Below are 24,624 nucleotides of genomic sequence, written 5' to 3'. Positions count from 1 at the left end.
GAGTGACATGCGCGTGGCGAAGCGTGTAAACACATTGTTAAACTCTTATCTTGGTTGCTTGTAGACCACGGTGTAGCTATCCTGGCATAACCTACGGGGCACTGTGCCAGTGATAAACCGCCGCCACGGACTGAAAATAAGACGAAGGAATTCGCATGCGCTTTAAATTAATTTGTATCAAAACCATTGCAAGGTTTTCTCTGTAGTTTTCATCATTTTGTGGATTATTCGGGAAAATGGCGGCAAAAATGCCTCCGTGGTTGAGAGGGACAACCTTCGGTTCGCATGGTGATATTTACACGATTGACAACAACAACGGCTGCCTAGAGAAACACGTTTGCTGGGAGGATGGGATGTGCTACAACAGGCCTCTAAAGGTACAACTGACCAGCGGGCAACCAGGTGGCGCGAGCCCACGCGCTGTGGCCTACCTAGCTAGCGATGACGATCAGGAAAAGAGAATACTGATAACTTTGGATAACATGACTTTGATGTTTGTAGCCGTTGATCTAACAATACAAGACAAAGTCAAGTTAAAGGGTATATGCACCGGCATCGCGGTTGCCAGGTTAAGTAAGAAGACCCCTTCTTCGAATCTTAGACTTCTTCTGTTAAATGCCACCAACAACACATTAGACATCCTCACCCCAAGCGGCGAGAGAGTTCAGTCAGTTGGCCTCCCTCACAGGCTCGGCCTACAAGAGACTCACGGATACCTGGCCTATTGCCCTCTTCAGGGTCGGGACGTTTTAATCTTGTCCAGCATGAGAGGGGTCTTCGTTGCCACGTTACATTGGACACCGGACGAAGGTTGGACGATGGTATCAAGGTAAGTTATATGAGTAGATTTGTAGAAACGTATTTTTACTTGGGTTAAGCGCTCCCATTCATATTAACAGTATTAGTAAATTGGGTAATTACTAGGCTCATATGAAATATCGTCGAGCCGAAAAGAGGCGTGAAGCCGGGGTCAAAATAAAACTGAAAACGTCCTCTTAATTCCAATTATGAACACATATAAATCTCCATATATATATATATTGAACTGTCCACCTATCGCCAGTGAATGGCCCGGCACAGTTGGTAGAGCGTCCGCTTCGGCAGCGGTAGATCCAGGGTCAATCCTGAACAAAATGAATATCCAGTTATACCATGAACACTGGCCGGTTGCCTTATTTCTGTCTTGCGAAACAGATTAAACCACGATTCGCTGTAATAACTAATGTAATTTTCCATATAAAGATTGAGTTGCTCGCACCGCAGATTCGAAGTTATGTTTGACTACAGCACAGTTAGTATTACACGACGCCACGCGAAAGAGAGCTACAACATGGCGAGAAAGGCTTCGACGAAAAGTTGTGTCAGCTGGATTCGATTGTACAACTCGGTCCTTGCACGCTATAGCGAACCATGTAACATGCTCATACGAATAGTTTGTGAATGGCTCAACATATAATACAATGTGCGCAATGTCGTTGCTGTAGCTGGCTGCTGTATTATATACCACAAAAAGTCCGTGTCTTCCACTCTGGCCCATCGTTTAGGGGCTGGACATGTTAAAAAAATAGCGTATCAACACTTTGACTAACCAACTTATGTTAAAAGACAGGATGTCGGAAAGTGTCCAACCGGCTTGCACACTGATAGAGAGAGTGACACAGAATAGCTTAGCGCATCTAAAAACATAAGAAGCCTGTAACATAGTAGACCGCCATATGAATTCACTCCAAACGTATTAATGGTAGAGAGTCATTCACCTGGAACGCCGCATTGTGGGAATCTGTCTGAGTTTGTACTAATCCATGGTTAATTAATAAGCACAGACTTTTAATTATTTTATTATCTTTTTGTTGACTTTCAGGGATGAACTCCTGGCTGATGAACAGTTCTCCCCGCAGGGGGTATGTTCGGTGGACAGTTTTCTGTATATTGTAAACAGCCGTAAAGATCGTGTGATGAAGATGAATCTAGTATGCGGAGAGTCCGGAGAAGTAACCATAGAGTACTTGTCGTACATGAGCGTGAACAGACCGTGTGCTGTACACGGTCGGAAAGTCGGCGACACAGTTCTAATATGTGTGACTACGCTAACGGGCCGGTATGAATTACTGGACTTCTAGGATACCACGAGGATGGTCTGTATTGACATTACTAATCTTCTCCATGCATGAAATGCCACACATAGCCAGCTATTCCAGGTCTCAGGGGTCGGCAGAACTACGCATTTGACCTCTGACGGAACTTAACTGTTTTTTTTTTGTCAGTATGTATCAGACTTACTTACCATTTAGACTATATTTGTAAATTGTAAATCATCTGCGTAATTAGGTTATCAGGAATTATACTGAATAAACTATAATAGGCCTGCAGTATTATTAATACACTATTCACGTGCCTATATCATTTACATGCGTGTACTGGAATGTAGCTCCTGCAGGTTAGGTTTGTGCACAGTCAGTGGTTTGAATGTTATACACTGAATACGGCGAAAAAATCATTAGAAAATCATATAATACTAAAATATGGCCAATGAAGCCAACGTTACAATCTGAACATTCAATTTAGATATAGCTTTCAATGGCCTTTCTGACAATGCCTGCTTCATTCCATTTTTTCCGCCTTCATATTCGTGTACACTATTCGTTTATCTACGAGGACGTAGTGGTCCTTACTGACTCAATGAAGAGCTATACAGACATGGAGTGATGGAGGTCACGAGTTCGAATTCAGCTCTGATTGTCTCGGCTATGATGCTGTGGTAGGGAATTTGCCACGTGACGGGCAAGGCGTGATAGTCTTCTCATATGATCTCTGACCAGTTTCCTCTAGATACCCATAAACATTTACACCATCCTTTAAATGTGATAATCTTGAATACAGCCTGGAGAACGCCAATAAGTAAAATGATACCTGTACTAATTGCCAAGGAACACAATTATAGCATGGGTTTGACACACGTTTTCACACAACAAGAGCTGAAACAATTAGTTTTGGAAGGTTTTTAATCTGGCACTTTATGTCCCGTCGTGGATCAAATGTGAAATCATTACTGCGGGTTTTACCCATATCTGCATAATGTACATATATATCTCAATGTACCTCAACGCTTAGAAAATTTCCTCAAACCAACCAAGATTCAAAGAGTAAATATAACTCTGACGCTAGAACGGATTGCCATTTCTTTTTAGACCTAGGGACGTAACTCTGGTTCAGGTACAGAACTACATGTAATCGTAAACAGCAATTTTAAGATATGTGTTTTCAACATTTGTCTTTGATGTTGGTATATGTTTTCCGTTAGATATTTCGTGGTACAAACCTATACTTAAGGTGTCAGTTTAGTTATCTGGACGGTTAAATTAGGAGTCGGTCTACCGTAGGTAAGGTACATATATATACTTACTGTAATGAGGTTGTAAATGGTAACACACAAAAAAATCCTAATGTGCTGGCTAAACCGAGGTAATGCAGGTTATAATTATTTTCATTTCTAATTTTGATTTTCCTTCATAATGGAATTATACAGAATATTTCAGAAGGGCATTCTGAATGATATGTTCAAAGGGCCTGGTACATAAAGGCGGAGAATCGGCCCCAGAGAGGTACGATACGAAAGTGCAGATTTCAGGGTCCCAGCACAACTCTTCAACTTTCCAATTCAGAAGAATAGAACCATAAAAGTTACATGGCCATAAAAGAGATGGCTGCTCAGTGAACACCCGCCCAAAAATGCATTCTGGGTCAAAAACGCCATTTTTTCGTTCCAACGAGGCGCTGTGTCTTTAATTTATAGTATGACGATCACCGTTAACCAGAAAAATATCTTTTTAACCACTGAAAGTTTTATGTGAGTATTTCTACCTGTTGTCCAAGTTTTGTTTGTGTTCATATGTAAAAAGTACACTTTATAATATGATCAGTTTTGTCATATTTTTGCAAGTTTAAAACCTGTATTTCTGTTATTGTCTCTCACTTGATCTTTCATAGTACCGTGAGCTAACGAAGTCACTGTAGAGAACAAGTTGCACCTCGAGAAGAGTTCGAATCTTTGTGGTTCTTTTCTTTTTTTTTCGTTGGCAATATACTTTTGAATGAGCTGATATAGGCTGTCTTGCATTAAATAAGTGTAATTATGGATTAGAATGGATAAGGTATGGTTTTTACGTAACGTGTGGTAACTGTGGAGAAGTCATACGTGAATCCTGGTTGAGAGCACATGTGGTCCTCTAGCTATCATTAACATTAAGATTTTATGACTAACTGAAGTAGAAGGCTGAATATTTGTTATATATGTATTTAATTGATTGATGGATATCTGCGTGTTCAAGAAGTTTTCATAAAGTTACGTTTGTGGTGCAGTGATTTTCCCCACTCTACAATGTTTAATGCCACAAAAAAAGATATTTCAATGTAAATGAAGCAAGCTACCATTTTTCGATTTTATGACCTATACATTGCTTCAGCGCATATTTGGAGCTTTGTCATATATCAGGAAAAGAATAGTAAAAAAGAACTGAAAAAAGAAGTCCCCTTACGAGAGTGTCAGTAGCTGTCACTCACAGCTATAGTCAATTTCGCTTCTTGAGGTGCTTGCGGTTTCTTGCACTGGGACCAATTCCTGGTCTTTTATGATGGTCCTTTAAAGGTGACCATCATTAGTTGAAATTAAAGTGACACCTAAGTATCCAAAACATGTGTACGAAGTACAAAACGCTCGCAGGGCTCTGGCTGGTTCGGCTAAAGCGGGACACGGTTTGTCCACACTTGGCCATTGAGGTCGCGTGCTCGGATACAGCACCCACTGGTTAGGGAAATTCTCTATAGCATGGCATTCAACCTTCGACAATGAATTTGCAGATTCCTTCTCTTTCAATATTCTTATAGTGGCCTTGGCGACAGTGAACGATCGAATGAACTCATTGGGCCGTTTCGTCACTACCGTGTCTTCCACCAATAAGGTGCTCACATGTATACATTATAAATAGAAAAGTGCGTCAGTAACTCGCTAAAGGTTGGTGCTTTATCCCGGATCCTCCGCTTTCCTTTGCCCTTAATGCCTACAGCTATTAAAATGTAAAAAAATCTTTGGTATGGCGTTAAACAACAACGGAATAAATATATTAACCCTAGTGATATAAGCATAGCAGTAATCGTAAGGATAAGCTTGCCCTGAGGCTGAGCTTGCGTAACGAATGTATCACTGGGACACAAATGGAAGAAACCAATACTCGAATTTCGTTGATCAGTGAACATAATAAATTTTCCTTTATCACTATAGGCCTGTTGGTATGAGTTTGTTTTGATGAGAAAAATTAACAACAAAAACTGAGAATACAGTTTTTTTTTTAAAATAATTTTTAATTTTAACAAAATGGAACAAACAACACAATAATAAATGAAAAGTTTGCACGAATACTTAATGTCAGTGTGGACTGGGGAAAATGTGCCACTCGCCATTGTCTTGTATGTCATGGATTACACAACAAGCCCACCTCCTACCCAATAATGTTTAAAGTTTTATGGTAGATCCTTAGTGTCACGAGAAGAGAAACACGCTGTAAATACACAGCGGAAGCTTCGTACAAATGCTCCGACACGCCGAAAAACATTCGCTTTCTTTTCATTTTTCTCAACATTGTCCATATGACGATAGGTTGTCTTCTTTTGTGGATCTACGTGATCTACCGGCATAACCTTGATGATTTTGGGCTTGCCAAGTTTCCTTCGTTTTGGTCGTCGTGTTTTGGCATTCTTGACATTGACTGCGGGTGGTTCCACTGCCACTTTTCCTGCACCTAGTCCAAACGCGGTCTCCTTGTCCTCCGTTTTGATGAGCACTTCCCGCATGTCATGCTTCAACTTCTCTTCCCGAATGTACTTCTTCAGCTGGTCTTCTCTCATGTCCTTCTTCAACTGCTCTTCCTTGGACACCTGTGTGAAGATGACCTCCTGGAAATATGGCATGTTGGGCGCTTTCTGGCGGTGTTGGGAGCTGGAGGCACCCCAGTAGGGTTTAGTACCTGAGTAATCTCCCAGACGGAAGAACTTAGGCCTCTTAACTTGGTCGGCGTTACCTGGAAAAAAATATTTTTATAAATACATCTGAAGGCGTGCCCACAACTTATTTTTACTAAAATAACAGTGGATGAATTGTCTATACACTCAGAGTACCGATTAAAACTAACTTCTGTTATAACGCATACACAACTTAACACATTTTTATTTTTTGAATTCAGTTCTTTAGAATATATATGTTTGCTTACCTGAAGTCTTTGACCTATTATTGGCTGACGGGATACGGGCGTTTGCAGGTTCGTGTGTGATGTCTTTGCTAACAGGGTTCGTCTCAGGTACTCTCAGTGTTTTCTGCGGAGAAGATTGTTCGGCCAGTGTCCGCTGAGGTGGACAGGTCTTCTCCGTCACGCTGGTGGTTCCCGGCTTTGTTAAGATCATAGCCAGATATCGGGAGACAGATTGTTCTCTGGGAGTCTGGCAGCGCACTGGAAATGGTTTCACAACCTGTTTGAAGACGACTTCTTCCGGTTGCCTTTCTTCAGGCCATAGGTGGCTATCTATGTCTTCCCACAGGTTCCTGCATCCGGTGGCTATATGGAAGAACCCTCCGGCCAGGCTACATTCAGAGGCCAGTAGTATGTCGCATGCAGAACCTGTTGGAGAAGGAGAATATACTCGATATCATGTAAAAATTATGCAAGCTATCAATCAAGCTACATATAAAGACGCATAGTTAAAAAGAGGCATATTATAGTGCGTATATATGTATTTGACATATAAGCCTATTATAATACAATATCTGGTTTTGTAGTAACTAAAACGTCAAATTTAAAAATACCACGTGACCATGACTTAGTGTATATCCGTACGTGTGCGCTGAATTTGATAAACTACTCATGAGGTATCGAACTATGATGTCTGTAAATAAACGGACTGTCCTAGAATAGTGTCATTTCAGTGTACATGTATCTCTCATTTGGCTTTCTCTACATGAAAATCATCTCCGTCTAGAACGTTATATATTTGCCGGGGTTATTCGTCTATCTGTCTGTTAGTCTGTGGGCAGCTTTACGGAAATTTGATTTGATTGGACCTGAATTCTTCACATTACGCCCCTTGACATTGGTGTGGGAATTTGTACACATTAAACCTTGACGGAGGTTTGCGCTGTCAGAGTGTCTCCTTGCTACAATTTTTAACTACAGTTTTACATATCACATGGTCAGGAGCTACAACAAAATACAAGTCTCTTCAAACAGATGGTACAAAAAGACTGGAAACTTTGTCAGAAAATGATCACATAAACATATTTCAATGGACAGGTACAGATTTCGGCACCGATTTCTGCAACTTCGCCGTGATATGGCGGGTGAAAACTTTATTTCTTCAAGTTTGTTTCCGAAATCAAATCTTAGAGACAAGCTGCATTTAAAGATAAAGCTTTCTTTTGAGGCATGGTGTATAATAGGACTTTATATATGGGGTACATACCTATGTCCGTTCCCCATACGTTAGATGAATATTCATCAATGTTCATGTTCTCGCAATATTATCTGAAAGCGTAAAACAGCGACCGTAAAATGTCTGATATCCGAACACTGCAACTCAGTACATCTACTTTCGTGCGATGTCATACGTTGAACCAAGGCTAAAGAAGCTCAACTTTAGTGGTACATTCATGTAGGTTGATTGAGATGTTTTGTCTAAAAACCTTACCTTCAGCTATCAGTGTTTCGTAAGCGATTGTGTGTACTGACACAAATCTGCTACTGCACTGGACTTGTTTGTTACGTCATAATCAACGTCCCGTGTTATTATATACATGCATTTATCGCCGATGACGTCACTAGTGACACGTCACAATTGTTCGCCCGCTGAAAATATTATCTTCCTATATGAAATACCCCGTTGTTGCCAAAATTGAAGTATCCTATTAAAGTATACATACAGCCGTGTCTCTTTCTTAAAATAAAAACGCCTGAGCAAATGTTTTTATTTAATGTTTTTAAAATAGTTTACGCTGAAGACGTTTAGCGCTGTTGAGGCTTAGTCCAACGATGTGCAGGGCCTGTGTAAATATTGAGGTCACCATAAATGACTAACGTTAGTCGCCTCTTCATTTAACTTCTCATTTACCGACACACTATACATAAAAATCCGTCGTCAACATACATCATATATGTCAGCTGTAAAAGCAGTTGATATCAGACTTACCTTTGTTTCTTCTGACCCTTCTTATTTCTGTTCGAAACAGAAGAAGACGTCAAATAGAAGTAGACGTCACACATGTCAAGAGACGTCATGCGTCATACCCCATTCACCCACAACTGTGACGTCACCAGGGTAAAACATTTTGCCACGTCACCCAACACGTCAACAGATATTTGCTGAAATAAAACTTGTGTCGATATTGTCGACAAATTTGTCATGTACTTTGTGCAGTTGCGATAATTTCATACAGCCATGCATCTCATTTCCGGTCTTAAATCCCATTTTTGTCCACTGAAGTCAACACAATATGAAAGAAACTCAAAACATGGATTATTCAGAATGTTCCCGAACTATTTCATCAGGAAGTGATTACCAAACATTAACAAAACAAATGTGAGAAGTGAAATACTATAAATAAAATTAATCAAGTAGTATGTACCGATCTTTATGTGTATCTAAACTTCAGTGTCGAAATTCGTTTGCCATCGGTGAGCTGGGAAAAGGTTAGACCTGTTTTGTAAAAAACAACTTTGGTAACAATTTCCGGAAAAATGACTTTCAGCCTATGTAAGACTGATTGACGGAAACACACATCAATGTGTCGCGACTGTCGGCCTATGTAAGACTGATTGACGGAAACACACATCAGTATTTCGCGACTGTCCGCCTATGTAAGACTGATTGACAAAAACACACATCAGTATGTCGTGACTGTCGGCCAATGTAAGACTAATTGACGGAAACACACATCAGTATTTGGCGACTGTCGGCCTATGTAAGACTGATTGACAAAAACACACATCAGTATATCGTGACTGTCGGCCTATGTAAGACTGATTGACGGAAACACACATCAATGTGTCGCGACTGTCGGCCTATGTAAGACTGATTGACGGAAACACACATCAGTATTTGGCGACTGTCGGCCTATGTAAGACTGATTGACAAAAACACACTTCAGTATGTCGTGACTGTCGGCCAATGTAAGACTGATTGACGGAAACACACATCAGTATGTCGCGGCTGTCGGCCTATGTAAGACTGATTGACGGAAGCACACATCAGTATGTCGCGGCTGTCGGCCTATGTAAGACTGATTGACGCAAACACACATCAGTATGTCGCGGCTGTCGGCCTATGTAAGACTGATTGACGGAAACACACATCAGTATGTCGCGGCTGTCGGCCTATGTAAGACTGATTGACGGAAACACACATCAGTATTTCGCGATGTCGTCCAAAGAGACTTGTGCGCTCTTGACAGAATTTTCCCGATTGTGACTCATCATGTCCGGATTCTTTGGCGTTTGTAATCAACAGATATGCATAACCTTTACTACAGTGCAGTTCTCATCTTGTTTTTGGAGAAGGTTCAGCATTTTCAGTCTTAGCAACAGGCAGCAGACATCAGTGATTCGCGCTATCGTCCACAGACACTTGTTATATTCTTGGAATATTTTTCACGAATATAACCCATGTTCAGATTCTTTGGCGTTCGAAATTCTTGATCACGACGTTGATGAACAATAGATATCCATCACCACAATGCTAAACTCTTCTTGTTCTGGAGAAAGTTCGTCGTTTCCAGTCTGAGCAACAGGTAACAAAGCCTTGTCGAATGGGTCTGTTGCCCAGGCCGTAGATCAACGGATTGAGACCAGAATTCAGAAAGGCCAAGAAGCTAAACACCTTCAGGATTTTGTAATCTCTCAGTTCACCAGTATCGGTACACAGCGTTGATAGGCTGATACTCAGGGGTAGATAAGAAATGGTGAATACACCTGCCGTCATGAACATCAGAAACGCCACCTTAACCTGACTCCGTATTACCTTAGCCCGATGACCATTTTCGGACGTTGTCGTCATCGTCTGGCTTGCCACACGCCGCACCTGTTTTATGGCAACACGGAAAATCCTCACGTATAAGACGACGGCTAAGCCGTAAAACACGACCACGCCGGCTGATAAGAAATACAGAACAGAACAAGGCGTAACAAGATCCAAAGAACAGATAAAATTGGTAGAGTTCTCCGTGTTTCTCTCGATTTTGTGCCAAACTGTTCCTGCAATGCTAAATCCCAGAAGAGGTGATACCCAACAAAGGACGACCGCAAGTACGAGAATGCGGCGGGAGAGAATAACGAAGTGCCGAAGAGGGTACATGATGGTTACATATCTTTCCAAGGCTACGACTGTCATGTGCAAAACGGAGACACAAGGAAATGCCAGAAGAACCACGACGATGAAAGTGCATTCAGTCATCTTTCCAGGATTTTCCTTTTTGGGATTCAAAAGGCCGGCAAGAAACGTGGACGAGAAACATCCGACACACATGTCACTGAGTGAGAGAGAGACGAGAAGCCAGTTCGTTGCAGTCCGGAGAGACCTGTTGGCCAGGATGACGGCGATGAAGTGGGAATTAGTCCAAGATGTTAACACCCCGAGCAGAAGGAAAAAAACAGATTGAAGATGCATCCTCGAAAAAGGCTCTGATGTCTCAATCTTATGATGAGATGTCTATAAAACTTATTAGCAAGCGAATATATTGGCAATCCATTGCCAGTTGAATTGGATGTACGATTGGTATCTCCCCAACAGATCATCCTTAATGATGTGGGCTGTACACTGGGGCTGTGTACTCAGTGATAAGCTTCCTTGGTTGCTACAGTGAATGTGCAAAAATACCAGCCCTTATAGATGGACATCATATGGTCACATAATCGTGGACTAGAAGAGGACGGTATGGCTTGGAGGACGCGTGTATTTACCATGATCTTCAATCCTTCGCCAAGTCCATCACAATGATGGGGCGACTTATCTCTGGCATCAATACCTAAGGTGTTACGTACAGACCATTGTCGAAGAAAATCTACTACAATAATATCCAGCTTTATTTGACGAGTAAGGAGTTATTATATTATTATGGGCTCCTTTGAAATAAAGGTCATCTAGCTCTACCCTTGCTTGATCTGGCCCGTGAAGTGCTATGGAAATTCACCACTAGCTTTACGAAACATATATTTCTGTGTAGTCGTTCGCTTGCCTTTGTTTACATCACTGATCATGCCTGCTTTCCTGTAAATTTATTAATCTGATTCAAGCGCGAAAATATTCGACATATACGATTGCGGTAGAGCCGTGTTCACGGTGTGAACACTGCTTAAATTTTATAGAAGGAGGAAATTTGAGGTCTCAGAGTAAATGAACAAGCTTAGGCAATTGTTGATATTAACCATCTGCTGGAATATTGAGTTCAGTGATAAGATTCTTTGGTTGCCAAACAGGATGTGCAAAACGATGAGCCTTGTCCATGAGTTTCGACAGGAACTATGGCAAAATGGGAAGAATGGTGACGCGTAATTGATCAGCAATCCGTGGATGGACCATTCTGTTATATGATCCAAGCAGCAGAAATATTTTACCTGTTGTGTTGTTAATGGTGTCCCTATCAGACACTTCAAAGCTATATTGCTGTACATCGATGGCTACAATGGCTTTTAACGGAGAATACATAATGTTTCAGTGTGTTCTGCATCGGCTCTATAAAGGTGAGAAATGTCAACAAAATAAACATAAAGTATACAGAAAAACCCACACACACCTGCTCATTGTTAAACGGATTTTCATCCGATCTTGTAAATTTTGGTGAGGGACAGTTATGTTCTCAGGGAAAAACTTTAGGTTTCCAGTTTAAGAAGCGGATAACACTGCTCAATGGGTACATGTTATCCGGGAAATAAACTAGTGTAATAACCTATACCTGTCCAATTTATTTGAAAGTGTCTGGGCCCAGGTAAAGGCTAAGAAATCACTAAAATGAAGTACACTGTATAAATCAGACTAAAGACCAATAAACACTGTACGGGACATACAGTTTGATTTTATTTTCTTTTTTTTAAGAATTTTTAAAATCGACTAAAATGACTTTAAAGCATCAGATCCTAAGGCAGTCTGTATTGATGTATTTAAGGCACCAGTGAGTCACACCCATTTTTTACTTGAAATGGTTCGTTTCAAGGTGCATTCGACGAATGCATTCATAAATTAGTATTTAAATGCACTTTGAATGAGATCTAGGTGTATATGTGTGTTCAGGGGCAAGAACATAATGAAAGGTCACTACTATAAATATGGTTAGAATAGGCCGTTGTAGAATCCAAACTTTTAAATGCATTTTACTAGGATGAACAAATTTAAAAAAAAATAAAGCGAACTAATTTTAATTATTTATTTGATTGATGTTATGCACCGTACTCAATAATATTTCACTTATCCGACGGCGGCCAGCATCATATTATGGTGGGAGGAAACCGGGCAGAGCCCAGGCATGCTCACGACCGAGCAGGAGAGGAAGCCGACAGGAGCTCACAGCGGCCGCATTGGGAGAAGCTAACCACCTCCGCCACGAAGGTCAATAGCTCGAGATGTTTTTATTCTACACTTTTCATCTCACTGTCTCTGTGGTACTCTCAAGCACTGGCAATCGCACTGGGGATCGTACTGTCGATCTCTGTGATGATCTTACATCTTTCATTGGCGATTTCACTAGTGATCTCATTGGCAATCTCGCTGGTGGTTTCACTGGTGATTTCATTGTCGATCTCGCTGGTGGTTTCACTGGTGATTTCATTGTCGATCTCGCTGGTGGTCTCATTAGTGATCTCATTGGCGATCTAGCTGGTGGTCTCACTGGTGATCTCATTGGCAATCTCGCTGGTGGTCTCACTGGTGATCTCATTGGCGACCTCGCTGGTGGTCTCACTGGTGATGTCATTAGCGATCTCGTTGGTGGTCTCGCTGGTGATCTCATTGACGATCTCGCTGGTGGTTTCACTGGTGATCTCATTGGCGATTTTGCTGGTGGTCTCACTGGTGATCTCATTGGGGATCTCGCTGGTGCTCTCACTGGTGATCTCATTGGCGACCTCGCTGGTGGTCTCACTGGTGATCTCATTGGGGATCTCGTTGGTGGTCTCACTGGTGATCTCATTGGCGACCTCGCTGGTGGTCTCACTGGTGATCTCATTGGGGATTTTGCTGGTGGTCTCACTGGTGATCTCATTATCGATCTCGTTGGTGGTCTCGCTGGTGATCTCATTGACGATCTCGCTGGTGGTTTCACTGGTGATCTCATTGGCGATTTTGCTGGTGGTCTCACTGATGATCTCATTGGGGATCTCGCTGGTGGTCTCACTGGTGATCTCATTGGAGATCTCGCTGGTGGTCTCACTGGTGATCTCATTGGTGATCTCGCTGCTGGTCTCGCTGGTGATCTCATTGGGGATCTCTCTGGTGGTCTCACTGGTGATCTCATTGGTGATCTCGCTGCTGGTCTCGCTGGTGATCTCATTGGCGACCTCGCTGGTCGTCTCACTGGTGATCTCAATGGAGATCTCGCTGGTGGTCTCACTGGTGATCTCATTGGAGATCTCGCTGGTGGTCTTATTAGTGATCTCACTGGTCGAGGGGGGATTGGCGGCGGCAAAAGCACAACTTATGTAAATTAGGCGATGGGGACACCCGATCTTTGGTCATGAATATTATACACTTATTGACACTGCTGTCTAGTAAAAAGTGTTGCGAAAATCAGCTATTCCAAAGTAGTTCCCAGATATACCCCAGATTTCCGTTTTGCGTTTTGATTACTTGTAAAATTATTTGACAAGAAAGATTATCCCCACCTGGCTCTGAGTCCCTCAGCCTAGTTTTAAACATTATCTCAAAAATGTGTATACTAAGAGTTATAATCACATTTCTTGTAATTCTCATCCCATCACAAAGCGAATCTTTAAGGCCAATACCATATTTAAATATTAATGTACTATTAAAAAAAGAATGTTTTATTTTACGTCCGGTGGTATAGAGGTAAAATAATTTTCGGCACACAAAGAGATTGGGTTATCCAGTCATGTAGGCTATACATGTGAAGTAACCCACTTGAGGTACAATGTACGAAAAACCAGGAAAGAAATGGAGAAATGGCTTTCTTGTGTGTATTTGAAATGTTAGAAAGGTTTGAATGAATAGAAATTAAATAAGAAAACATAGATTCTGGGGACAGAAACAGTACCGTATTTCGGGTGTCGCAGGGAATACATGCGCCCAGTCGGTTCAAGGGCGGTAACTTTTGATAGACTGAGTAAATTATTCCCCTTGAAAACATGGCCATGTGGGATGGACATGGTAACAGTTGAACATTGTAAACTTGATTTTCTTGAGTCATGAGGTAGTCCTGCAGTGAGTAATTTCGCACATGTGATGATGTCAGCGTTGAGAGATTACACGAGCAATGCTCAAAAGAATACAACATGAACGAAAAATTGAAATCGAAAATTTCGACACAACAACAACAACATATTACGTTAGCCGGCGCTTTAACCGGTTCAATATCATTAGTAGGTGATTTTTTGCAGTTCCGAAAAGCTGAGAACTAACGCTTTTCTCATCGTAAAGATGACATCATTTGTTTTCGTAAGGCTTGCCAGTATTCTACCATACATAAAAAGGTGTTTACTGAGCAGTGAAAGGAGAGATTCGCTGAAATCAATTCAAACTAGACTTTTGAATTCTACAGTCGTTTCCATTAATGTCTGCCCATCCTCGACAAATGTTTTGTCAGCTTACAGCTCTTATGTTCGTCCTAAGGGTATTTTTAACAAGGTATTACCAAATTATTTCCAAACTCAACAGAGAAATCTGCTCAGACACGTCAGACGCCCTGTACCTTTTAACATGGCGCATCATCTATATGGGCAGCTTATAGAAAACCACGAAAGGATAAAACCGAAAAATACTGAAGATGGAGTTTCCCTGCTCAGAAGACTTGCTACAGCTGGCAGTCCTGAAGAACAAATCAAAACACTGTCCACGTCTGATATTATAATGTGTTTATATGCTTGGCGTGAACAAACAGATTTAACCTCCAAAACAACGAGTATCGTCCAAAGCCTGTATGATGATAAGAAGACACGAGTTACAGGACGCGCTGATGCGAATCTGCTTCTTCAGGTGGAACTGTCCAAACGGGTGAAGGAGGAAGACTTGGAGACATTATTTCACTGTGCTCACGCAGCATTCAGTAGTAGAGGGAGAAGGTTGTATTTTTTGACCTCCTTTTTTGACCATATTCTCGAAGAGTTTGATGAATTGTCACTGACGAAATCACAGTTTGCCAAGATACTTTTCTACATTTATTACCATGGAGATGCTCCAGAAAGACTGCTCTTCAACCTGCAAAATTACTTGTCTGAAAACATGAACAGTTTTGACTTCAATGAAGTTCATGTAGCTTGTCTGGGATTTTTCCGGGCAAACAAGCGAATTAATGATTACGCCATTTTGAACGCTCTTGCTGACAGACTTTTGCAGAACCTAAACATTGTATCTGGAGATGCTCTAGTCAGCATCATGAAGACTTTTAGACATTCAGGGTTTACCAAAGTCAGCTTTTTCACTGAGCTTGCTGAAAGGTTGACCTCCATGAATCTGCCGAACATTACCTCTCTGAATCAAGTCATGCACTTGGCGGTGGCATTTGGATCACTGCGTCTGTACCACGAAGCCTTCTTAGCGTCTCTGGTTTCCAGGAGCAAACAGATTCTCTGCACCACTCGTAGTTCGGTGGTACGCACCAAGGACTTGGGCAGACTTGTGTGGGCGTTAGGAACATTCTGTTACAAAGACGAAGACTTCCTCTTGAACACTGTGGTACCAGTGTTTACAGAGAGTCTGAGTAGAAATGTCACTGTGCAGTATCCAGAGTCACTGGTTGATGTGGCCGTGGGCATGGCGTATCTCGGTCTCTACTCTGATGATATAATCAATGCTATATTCTCTTCGAGTACAGCAGCCAAGTTGAGAGGTAAGGATGAAGTCACAGACACGTGAAAGTAAACATTCTTGTAGTATATGATAGCTCAGTTGGTAAAGCGTTCGTTTCAGGGGCGGTAGATGCAGGGTCAGTCCTGGGTCGGGTCACACCTAAGACTTTAAAAGAGGAAGTTGTAGCTTCCTCGCTTTGGCGTTCAGCATTAAAGGGATAATGCAAAGACTGGTTGACGCGTATCAGTATATTGGTTGGGGCGGGGCGGCTTACTTGCCTTCAGTAAGTCGTCTTGGTGAAGCAGGACTAGATAAAAGAGTGATGGAAATCCGTTCTGCAACAAGCAGGACATTACATGCACTCTAAGGACTCCTTCGTTGTCACCTGGCCTTGTACGACCTTTAACCCCAAGCACTCATTCACTCACTCAATCTTGTACCCTAATTTCTCAACCTTTTCCCACATGAAAGAGCCACTTTCACTGCAATTTATGCACATTCTTAATAGGACTTTGGAGACAAAACTACATGGGTTGGATTAGCCCCTATTAGGGCTTCATAAAAAAGTGTAATTTTATCAGTCTACACAAAATAATGCCTTCCGAATGTGCTTGAATAAACACCTTGCAAACACGCGAAAAGGTGGAAGATTAACAGTATACATATTTGTGTTGCAAATGATGAGCTTTACAGAATAGAGAAAAATGGTTTGAAATAAGTTCATCTTGTATTAGGACCACCAGTACTCTATTTTTTGGACAGAAAATCACTTGTATGTGTATGTGTTATAACAGAAGTCAGTTTTAATCGGTACTCTGAGTATATAGACAATTAATCCACTGTTATTTTAGTAAATAGGGGCCTCCGTGGCTCAGTTGGTTAACCCGCTAGCGCAGCGCAGTAACCCAGGAATCTCTCACCAATGTGGTTGCTATGAGTTCACATCCAACTCATGCTGGCTTTCTCACCCGCTGTACGTGGGAAGGTCTGCCAGTAACTTGCGGATGGTTGTGGGTTTCCCACCAGACTCTGCCCAGTTTCCTCCCACCATAATGCTGGCCGCTGTCGTATAAGTGAACTATTCTTGAATATGGTGTAAAACGCTAATCAAATCAATAAATAAAGAAAGAAAATCACTTCAGAGCTCTTTCATAGGGTTTAAAGGTTGATTGACTGACAGGCATGGAAGACAGAAGACTCATTCAGCTAAAGACTGCCTGGGTGGCCTAGCTGTTAGAAGCGACTTGATATCGTGAGACCGGAGATTAAGCATGGGTCAGGCCCCTGGTTTTGTTGCCTAACTTGGTGCCCAGCGCTGAGAGGTTACTGCAAGGAAACAGGACTGCTTGGCATGGTGTCAGTTTAATGTGACTAGGTGCAAGGGGTGTCATGTCTGGTGTCTTCGGCATGATACATCAATGGCGGCAGTGTTTGACAGCATAGACATATCACAAAATGATACAACTCCATACACACAGACCGAATGACTCCTTGTCATCATATGACTGAAAAATTGATGAGTACGACGTAAACCCCAAGCATATAAACATGTACATACATTCTTCACCATTGCTGTGACCAATATTTTGAAACATTCTGAAAAACTATGGGGTGCAGAAATACTCTGCATAGTTGTATGAAGCCTGCATCTTTAATGACACAGTAACAAATTGTTTTTATTCTGTCATTTTCATAATAATAGTATGCATAAATTCCACCAAAAAAGTGCCTTAGAAGTCAAAAAGCTTGAAGGTTTACAGTATATACATTCTCAGCTAATAGGCTGTTTTTTACCTCAACCCTAGATTCAAATCCAACTATTCTCACTATGTCTTACAGCTATGAGGCTTGACAGATGCCTGGAGTGATGATGGAGGCATTTTTTTTCTATGGGCACGTGGCTTCCTCCACTCTATAAACCTGACTGCAGTCATATAAGTGAAATATTTTGGGGGACAGCTATAGAGCATTAAATACTCTAGTAAAATAATATATAATTTATTTATTTATTTATTTGATTGGCCGTACTCAAGAATATTTCACTTCTACGACGGCGGCCAGCATTATGGTGGGTGGAAACCAGGAAGAGCCCGGGGAGAAACCCACGACCATGCGCAGGTTGCTGACAGACCTTCCCACGTACGGGGAAGTCAACATGAGCTGGACTTGAACTCACGGTGACCGCATTGGTGAGAGACTCCTTATTACACTGCGCTAGCACGCTAACCAACTGAGCCACGGAGGCCCCTTAAATGTATAATAGTACAGAAATCAAACATCATTGTATGTTTTTCCTTTTTCTTGTTATTGATGATTAACCTATAGGCCATTTAATACCAGTTTTTAATTTCTGTTTAGACATGCCAGTCCTGGAGAAAACAAACCAGTTGCTCTGTTTACACCACTCTGTGAAATTAGAGCACCCAAGTTACCATGGCAACACACTGTCACAGGTTTGGCATTATTGTGATTTTTTTTTGTTTTTTTTGTTTATGAGCCTTAATCTTTTTGTTCAGATAAAATTTTTATTTACTAAAGTATAATTATGAGATGCTGTTGCAAATGTCATATCTGTGTAGAGTGTTTCTACCGAAACACTAACCAATTCTGTATTCTTACACAACTAGCTAACTATATATTTTCTTACTCATGGTGAAACTTTGATAACTTACATTTTCTGAATTTAATGAAATAAAAAACTAAGGTTTCTGTAAATATTTAGTTTTCTAAAGTATTTATTCTTTGTGCTAATGGTCATTTTTTTTATTTTTTTGTTTTTTCATTTATATGATGTAGCAATATATATGCATGATTTTGCCAAATTGAGGGCCATGTAACAAAGTGACAGTATTGGTAATTTCAAGATCTAAAGGTATGACTTAAAATGGAACGTGTATTGCTTCTGGGGGGAATGTTCTCTCAACTCACAACACAGTCAGATTCACAATGCTGTGACACTGAAGTCAGATTCACAGTGCAATGACAGTGGAGTCAGATTCACAGTGCAGTGACAGTGGAGTCAGATTCACAGTGCAATGACAGTGGAGTCAGATTCACAGTGCAGTGACAGTGGAGTCAGATTCACAGTGCAATGACAGTGGAGTCAGATTCACAGTGAAGTGACAGTGGAGTCAGATTCACAGTGCAGTGACAGTGGAGTCGGATTCACAGTGCAATAAGATTCACATTGTAGTCAGATTCACAGTGCAGTCACAGTGCAGTCAGATTGACAGTGAAGTCAGATTGACAGTGAAGTCAGAGTCACAGTGTGGTCACAGTGAAGTCAGATTTACCGTGCAGTCTCAATCCAGTCAGATTGTCACATATATGTGTCTAATACATTAACATGACTCCTACAGTACCCAACCCTCAGGATTTTCCCTGTTGATAGTTCTGCAATAATGTTTTTAATGCCAGTAAGGAGTGAACAATGTTTCTTTCTGATTCAGACTTTCTTAGACAGCCTCCCATCAAAGATTTATGGTGACATGAACCGAGAGCTCTCATTCCGTCAGGGCCTGGCCTCATCCCTAACCACACTGCAGAGGTTGTTAGGAAAGGATAAAGTCCGCTGTACTTTTATACTCCCTCATTACCATACGGCTGGTAAGAGTACACAATGAAGTTTTTTTCTAATTTACCATCATGGTATATTACATATTAAGAGTAAGTTTTAGAGTGGAGAAGTTATTGCAGAAAGTAAGCACATTTTATTTGAATCAGATGTGAACATTTAAAATTAAGGACAACTAATATACCCTGTGTTATTCAGGAAAAGAGTTGGAAAGTCAGAACCATATTTTCCGATGTGCTTGGTAATTCAGTAAATCAGCTTTTAATCTGAATTCTAACGAGGCCATTGGATGCACCATGTTAGAGCAACTAGAAAACACTATATCTCGTCACTGATACACTCCAATGGATGCACCATGTGAGAGCAACCAGAAAACACTATATCTTGTCACTGATATGCTCCATTGGATGCACCATGTTAGAGCAACCAGAAAACACTATATCTCATCACTGATACGCTCCATTGGATGCACCATGTTAGAGTAACCAGGAACATTATATCTTGTCACTGATATGCTCCATTGGATGCACCATGTTAGAGGAACCAGGAACATTATATCTTGTCACTGATACGCTCCATTGGATGCACCATGTTAGAGCAACCAGAAAACACTATATCTTGTCACTGATATGCTCCATCGGATGCACCATGTTAGAGCAACCAGGAACACTATGTCTTTTCACTGATACGCTCCATTGGATGCACCATGTTAGATTAACCAGAAAACATTATATCTTCTCACTGATATGCTCCATTGGATGCACCATGTTAAAGCAAACACTATGTCTCATCACAGCTCCACACACATAACAGGTAAAATAGGGTTCTCTCGACGTAAGTGAAAACAGGTGCATTCTCTGGTTATTTACATAACTCGAGCCTGATTGATCAAAATTGATAAGATGGCGACATAATCGATTTTTTTCAGCGTGTGTGATTTTGCTTAGACTGAACAACAGTATCTCAATTCATCACAAAGACAGCAAGTGTATGCCTTTTAACCTTCATATGGGATACTTTTTTTGATGCATGTATACATTTAGCCTGGGTTGCCTTTTCTTGCTTCTCCACGATATGGCTGAAAGATTGCAGATGTGGCATGAAACCATAATCATTCATTCTTTTCTTGTAGTATTTTTAAGCAGTTTTGTAATAAAAGTTTTTACTTCTTTATTTATTTATTTGATCGGTGTTTTACGCCATACTCAAGAATATTTCACTTATACTACGGATGCCAGCATTATGGTGGAAGTAAACTGGGCAGAATCCAGGGGAAACCCATGACCATCCGCAGGTTGCCGCCACATATTGCCAGAGTGGAAGCCAGCATGAGTTGGACTTGAACTCACAGCATCCACACTCATGACAGGCCCCTGGGTCATTGTGCTGTGCTGGCGTGCTAAACACCTTGTCCACGGAGACCTCATACTTCTTTATTATAACATGGTTTAATTATCTCTCACTGTGAATGTTCATGAGGGGGTCAATGACACTTAATGTCTGGCTGTTGTGCAATTCGTTGAAGACCATTTGCCTTATACAAATGTTATATGTAATCTTATAGTAATCTTATATCATTAAGGGACACATGAAAAAGGCACTATATACAAAGAGTATGGTTTTAAGGAAAATGTATGTAAGAAAAATGAGAACAAAGTTTCATATTTAAAGCATATTTTATATTCTGAATAGTTCCTCAATTTTAGGCACATTTTCTGTCAATGCTCAGAAATATTCAGTAATGACGCCATTGATGACTATATTGGAAATGCAACTTGAGGGCCATCTTGGCACCACCAATTCATGCTCTTTACCAACACAGTTGTTATGACAACTATCACCGTTGACATCACCAAGGCAGAGTTCTTAATTTATGGACCGACTGCTGGCTCCTTAGGAAAACTGTAGTTTCAAACAATTTTTTTTTTCTCAAAAAGGAATCTGACCACCTTTTTCTACTTTTATATGTTAGGCCACATCCTAAAACTTTATATTAAGAAATAAGAATCAAGTGTTTTCATGTATCCTTTAGCTTGCCAGGGGTTTGTGGTTTAACCTGGACATTCCGGTTTCCTCTGCCTAAAATCCTGACTGTCATTGTATGGGTGAAAATTCTTCAGGAAAATTATAAACAACAATCATATAATGCCCACAAATAAATCATTGTTTGTTTATCTTGTTTATCTAGATCTGGAAGTCCATCTGGATGTGGACGGCAGGCCGGTCCAAATTGATGGTGTATCTGACCAAAGTACAAAACCCGACGTTCATAAAAGGTACTGATCTAGAAATATTATTTCTTCATTGAAATATTATGTAAAAAAAGTTTGATTAGTGGGCAAACAGCATAAAACTTGCATCTGGTAGGTTTTCTAGAATTGCTGTGGCAGCTGTAAGATAGAGTCAAACATTGTGAGTTTACTGAAGAATTCCTGTATATAAAGCTTAGACAACTGAACAAACTTGGGGATATCAAACATCTATGTGTTCTCTGTATAATTCCCAAACCAAGCTATCACTAATGTGTTCTTCCTCGAATAGACCTATTGTAAATTGCCTCCTCATGGGCTGTTGTACAAATAATAAGACAGAAGCAGCATACATACTTTGTATACTTATAAATATAGATAGATTGAGAATTCCCACAATGAGTTACCACCAACAAGACTAATATTTAATCCCTAAAAAATCACTCGCCAATCTGTGAACTATATTCCAGCTCTAATGACACTTGCTTGTATTTTTCTTTCAGAAGAATCAGTGTGTTGTAAACAGTGAAATGTTACTGGGAAACCCCCTCAAGCTGTCAGTTATATCCCAGCTCTGTAAAGACCTGCTTGTGTTTCCCTTTCAGAATAGCTATTGAGGTAACAGGACAGAATCAGTATGCTGTAGACAGTGAAATGTTACTGGGAAATCCCCTCACCAAGCTGTCAAGTGTATCCCAGTTCTGTACAAACCTGCTTGTATTTCTCTTTCAGAATAGCTATTGAGGTAACAGGACAGAATCAGTATGCTGTAGACAGTGAAATGTTACTGGCAAATCCCCTCACCAAGCTGTCAAGTGTATCCCAGTTCTATACAAACCTGCTTGTGTTTCTCTTTCAGAATAGCTACTGAGGTAACAGGACAGAATCAGTATGCTGTAGACAGTGAAATGTTACTGGGAAATCCCCTCACCAAGCTATCAAGTGTATCCCAGTTCGATACAATCCTGCCTGTGTTTCTCTTTCAGAATAGCTATTGAGGTAACAGGACAGAATCAGTATGCTGTAGACAGTGAAATGTTACTGGGAAATCCCCTCACCAAGCTGTCAGTTGTATCCCAGTTCTGTACAAACCTACATGTGTTTCTCTTTTAGAATAGCTATTGAGGTAACAGGACAGAATCAGTATGCTGTAGACAGTGAAATGTTACTGGGAAATCCCCTCACCAAGCTGTCAAGTGTATCCCAGTTCTGTACAATCCTGCTTGTGTTTCTCTTTCAGAATAGCTATTGAGGTAACAGGACAGATTCAGTATGCTGTAGACAGTGAAATGTTGCTGGGGAATCCCCTCACCAAGCTGTCAGTTGTATCCCAGTTCTGTACAGACCTGCCTGTGTTTCTCTTTCAGAATAGCTATTGAGGTAACAGGACAGAATCAGTATGCTGTAGACAGTGAAATGTTACTGGAGAATCCCCTCACCAAGCTGTCAAGTGTATCCCAGTTCTGTACAAACCTGCTTGTGTTTCTCTTTCAGAATAGCTATTGAGGTAACAGGACAGAATCAGTATGCTGTAGACAGTGAAATGATACTGGGAAATCCCCTCACCAAGCTGTCAGTTGTATCCCAGTTCTGTACAGACCTGCTTGTGTTTCTCTTTCAGAATAGCTATTGAGGTAACAGGACAGAATCAGTATGCTGTAGACAGTGAAATGTTACTGGGAAATCCCCTCACCAAGCTGTCAGTTGTATCCCAGTTCTGTACAAACCTGCTTGTGTTTCTCTTTTAGAATAGCTATTGAGGTAACAGGACAGAATCAGTATGCTGTAGACAGTGAAATGTTACTGGGAAATCCCCTCACCAAGCTGTCAGTTGTATCCCAGTTCTGTACAGACCTGCTTGTGTTTCTCTTTCAGAATAGCTATTGAGGTAACAGGACAGAATCAGTATGCTGTAGACAGTGAAATGTTACTGGGGAATCCCCGCAGTAAGCTGAGACAACTGAACAAACTTGGTTACATCACTCATGTGGTAAGTAGTGTCGACTTGAGTTTTGTATGAAGTCTGTATGGATAATGTATATGACTCTGTAAACTCTGTAAATTGTGGATACTTTGAATATTCCATTCTGAAAAGACCTATAGATTTTCCACTTGTGAAAACTCCACAAATCTGAATGTGGATTAGGTCAAAGTACTTTCTAAACACGTTCCTAATATTTGTATCATAAATGCATAGAAAAGTGGTGGGTAAGATCTGGACTAGAACTGTTATGTTAGCATGGCCTATGTTAATTACTTTATAATTTAGTTTGATTACACGCTACTTATTACGTATTAATGTTATGTTCTTTTTTTAATTGTGAAGATATTAGTAGGGATTTTATGTGTTCCATTTAGTACTGTTTCTTTTTTCCCCTCAGATATCTGCTACTGATGCCAAGAAACTTGATACCATGGATTCTCCTAGCAGAGAAGAATATTTGAGAAGTATTTTGCGTACAGAGTTGAAAGCAAAATTATGAAAATAAAACACTTGCTATCAAAATTTACTTACTCTTTTCGGCATTGTAAAAGTTATGTGGGAAAAGCTCAACAGGGGAGTTTCGAGTTGGAACTCTTACGTCGACAAAGGTGAAAACAGCCCAAGGGTATCATGTGACCTGTCAAAAATGTACGTCATCTATTTTTGATCCCATTCAGTACAACATGTGCATCTGTAAAAAGTGTCATGAAAAGTAATTTAGAGCAGATGAATGAAAGAGAAACTTGAGAATCTGAACCTTTTGTGAACTG

General features: G+C 40.7%; 3 protein-coding genes across 3 annotated transcripts; 2 read left to right on the top strand and 1 right to left on the bottom strand.

Annotated features, from left to right (window-relative positions):
- Positions 1-5,517: 5,517 nt before the first annotated feature.
- Positions 5,518-7,638, bottom strand: LOC135473442 (uncharacterized). The gene is made up of 3 exons (XM_064753293.1): positions 7,507-7,638; positions 6,264-6,668; positions 5,518-6,074 (listed from the first exon to the last, which is right to left on the bottom strand). Exons 1-3 carry the CDS (start codon positions 7,550-7,552, stop codon positions 5,518-5,520), a joined length of 1,008 nt encoding a protein of 335 aa, XP_064609363.1. The 5' UTR covers positions 7,553-7,638.
- A 6,754-nt stretch (positions 7,639-14,392) lies between these two features.
- Positions 14,393-16,113, top strand: LOC135473441 (FAST kinase domain-containing protein 5, mitochondrial-like). The gene has a single exon (XM_064753292.1). The coding sequence runs from the start codon at positions 14,680-14,682 to the stop codon at positions 16,111-16,113; it is 1,434 nt and encodes a 477-aa protein (XP_064609362.1). The 5' UTR covers positions 14,393-14,679.
- A 2,294-nt stretch (positions 16,114-18,407) lies between these two features.
- LOC135474107 (FAST kinase domain-containing protein 5, mitochondrial-like) lies at positions 18,408-24,380 on the top strand. The gene is made up of 5 exons (XM_064754117.1): positions 18,408-18,500; positions 19,497-19,653; positions 21,810-21,897; positions 23,746-23,860; positions 24,252-24,380. The coding sequence occupies exons 1-5, from the start codon at positions 18,408-18,410 to the stop codon at positions 24,351-24,353; spliced, it is 555 nt and encodes a 184-aa protein (XP_064610187.1). The 3' UTR covers positions 24,354-24,380.
- The last annotated feature ends 244 nt before the right edge of the window (positions 24,381-24,624 follow it).

Source organism: Liolophura sinensis, chromosome 8 (genome assembly GCF_032854445.1).
Source record: "Liolophura sinensis isolate JHLJ2023 chromosome 8, CUHK_Ljap_v2, whole genome shotgun sequence".
Taxonomy (NCBI): domain Eukaryota; kingdom Metazoa; phylum Mollusca; class Polyplacophora; order Chitonida; family Chitonidae; genus Liolophura; species Liolophura sinensis.
This window is presented reverse-complemented; position numbering and strand designations above follow the sequence as displayed.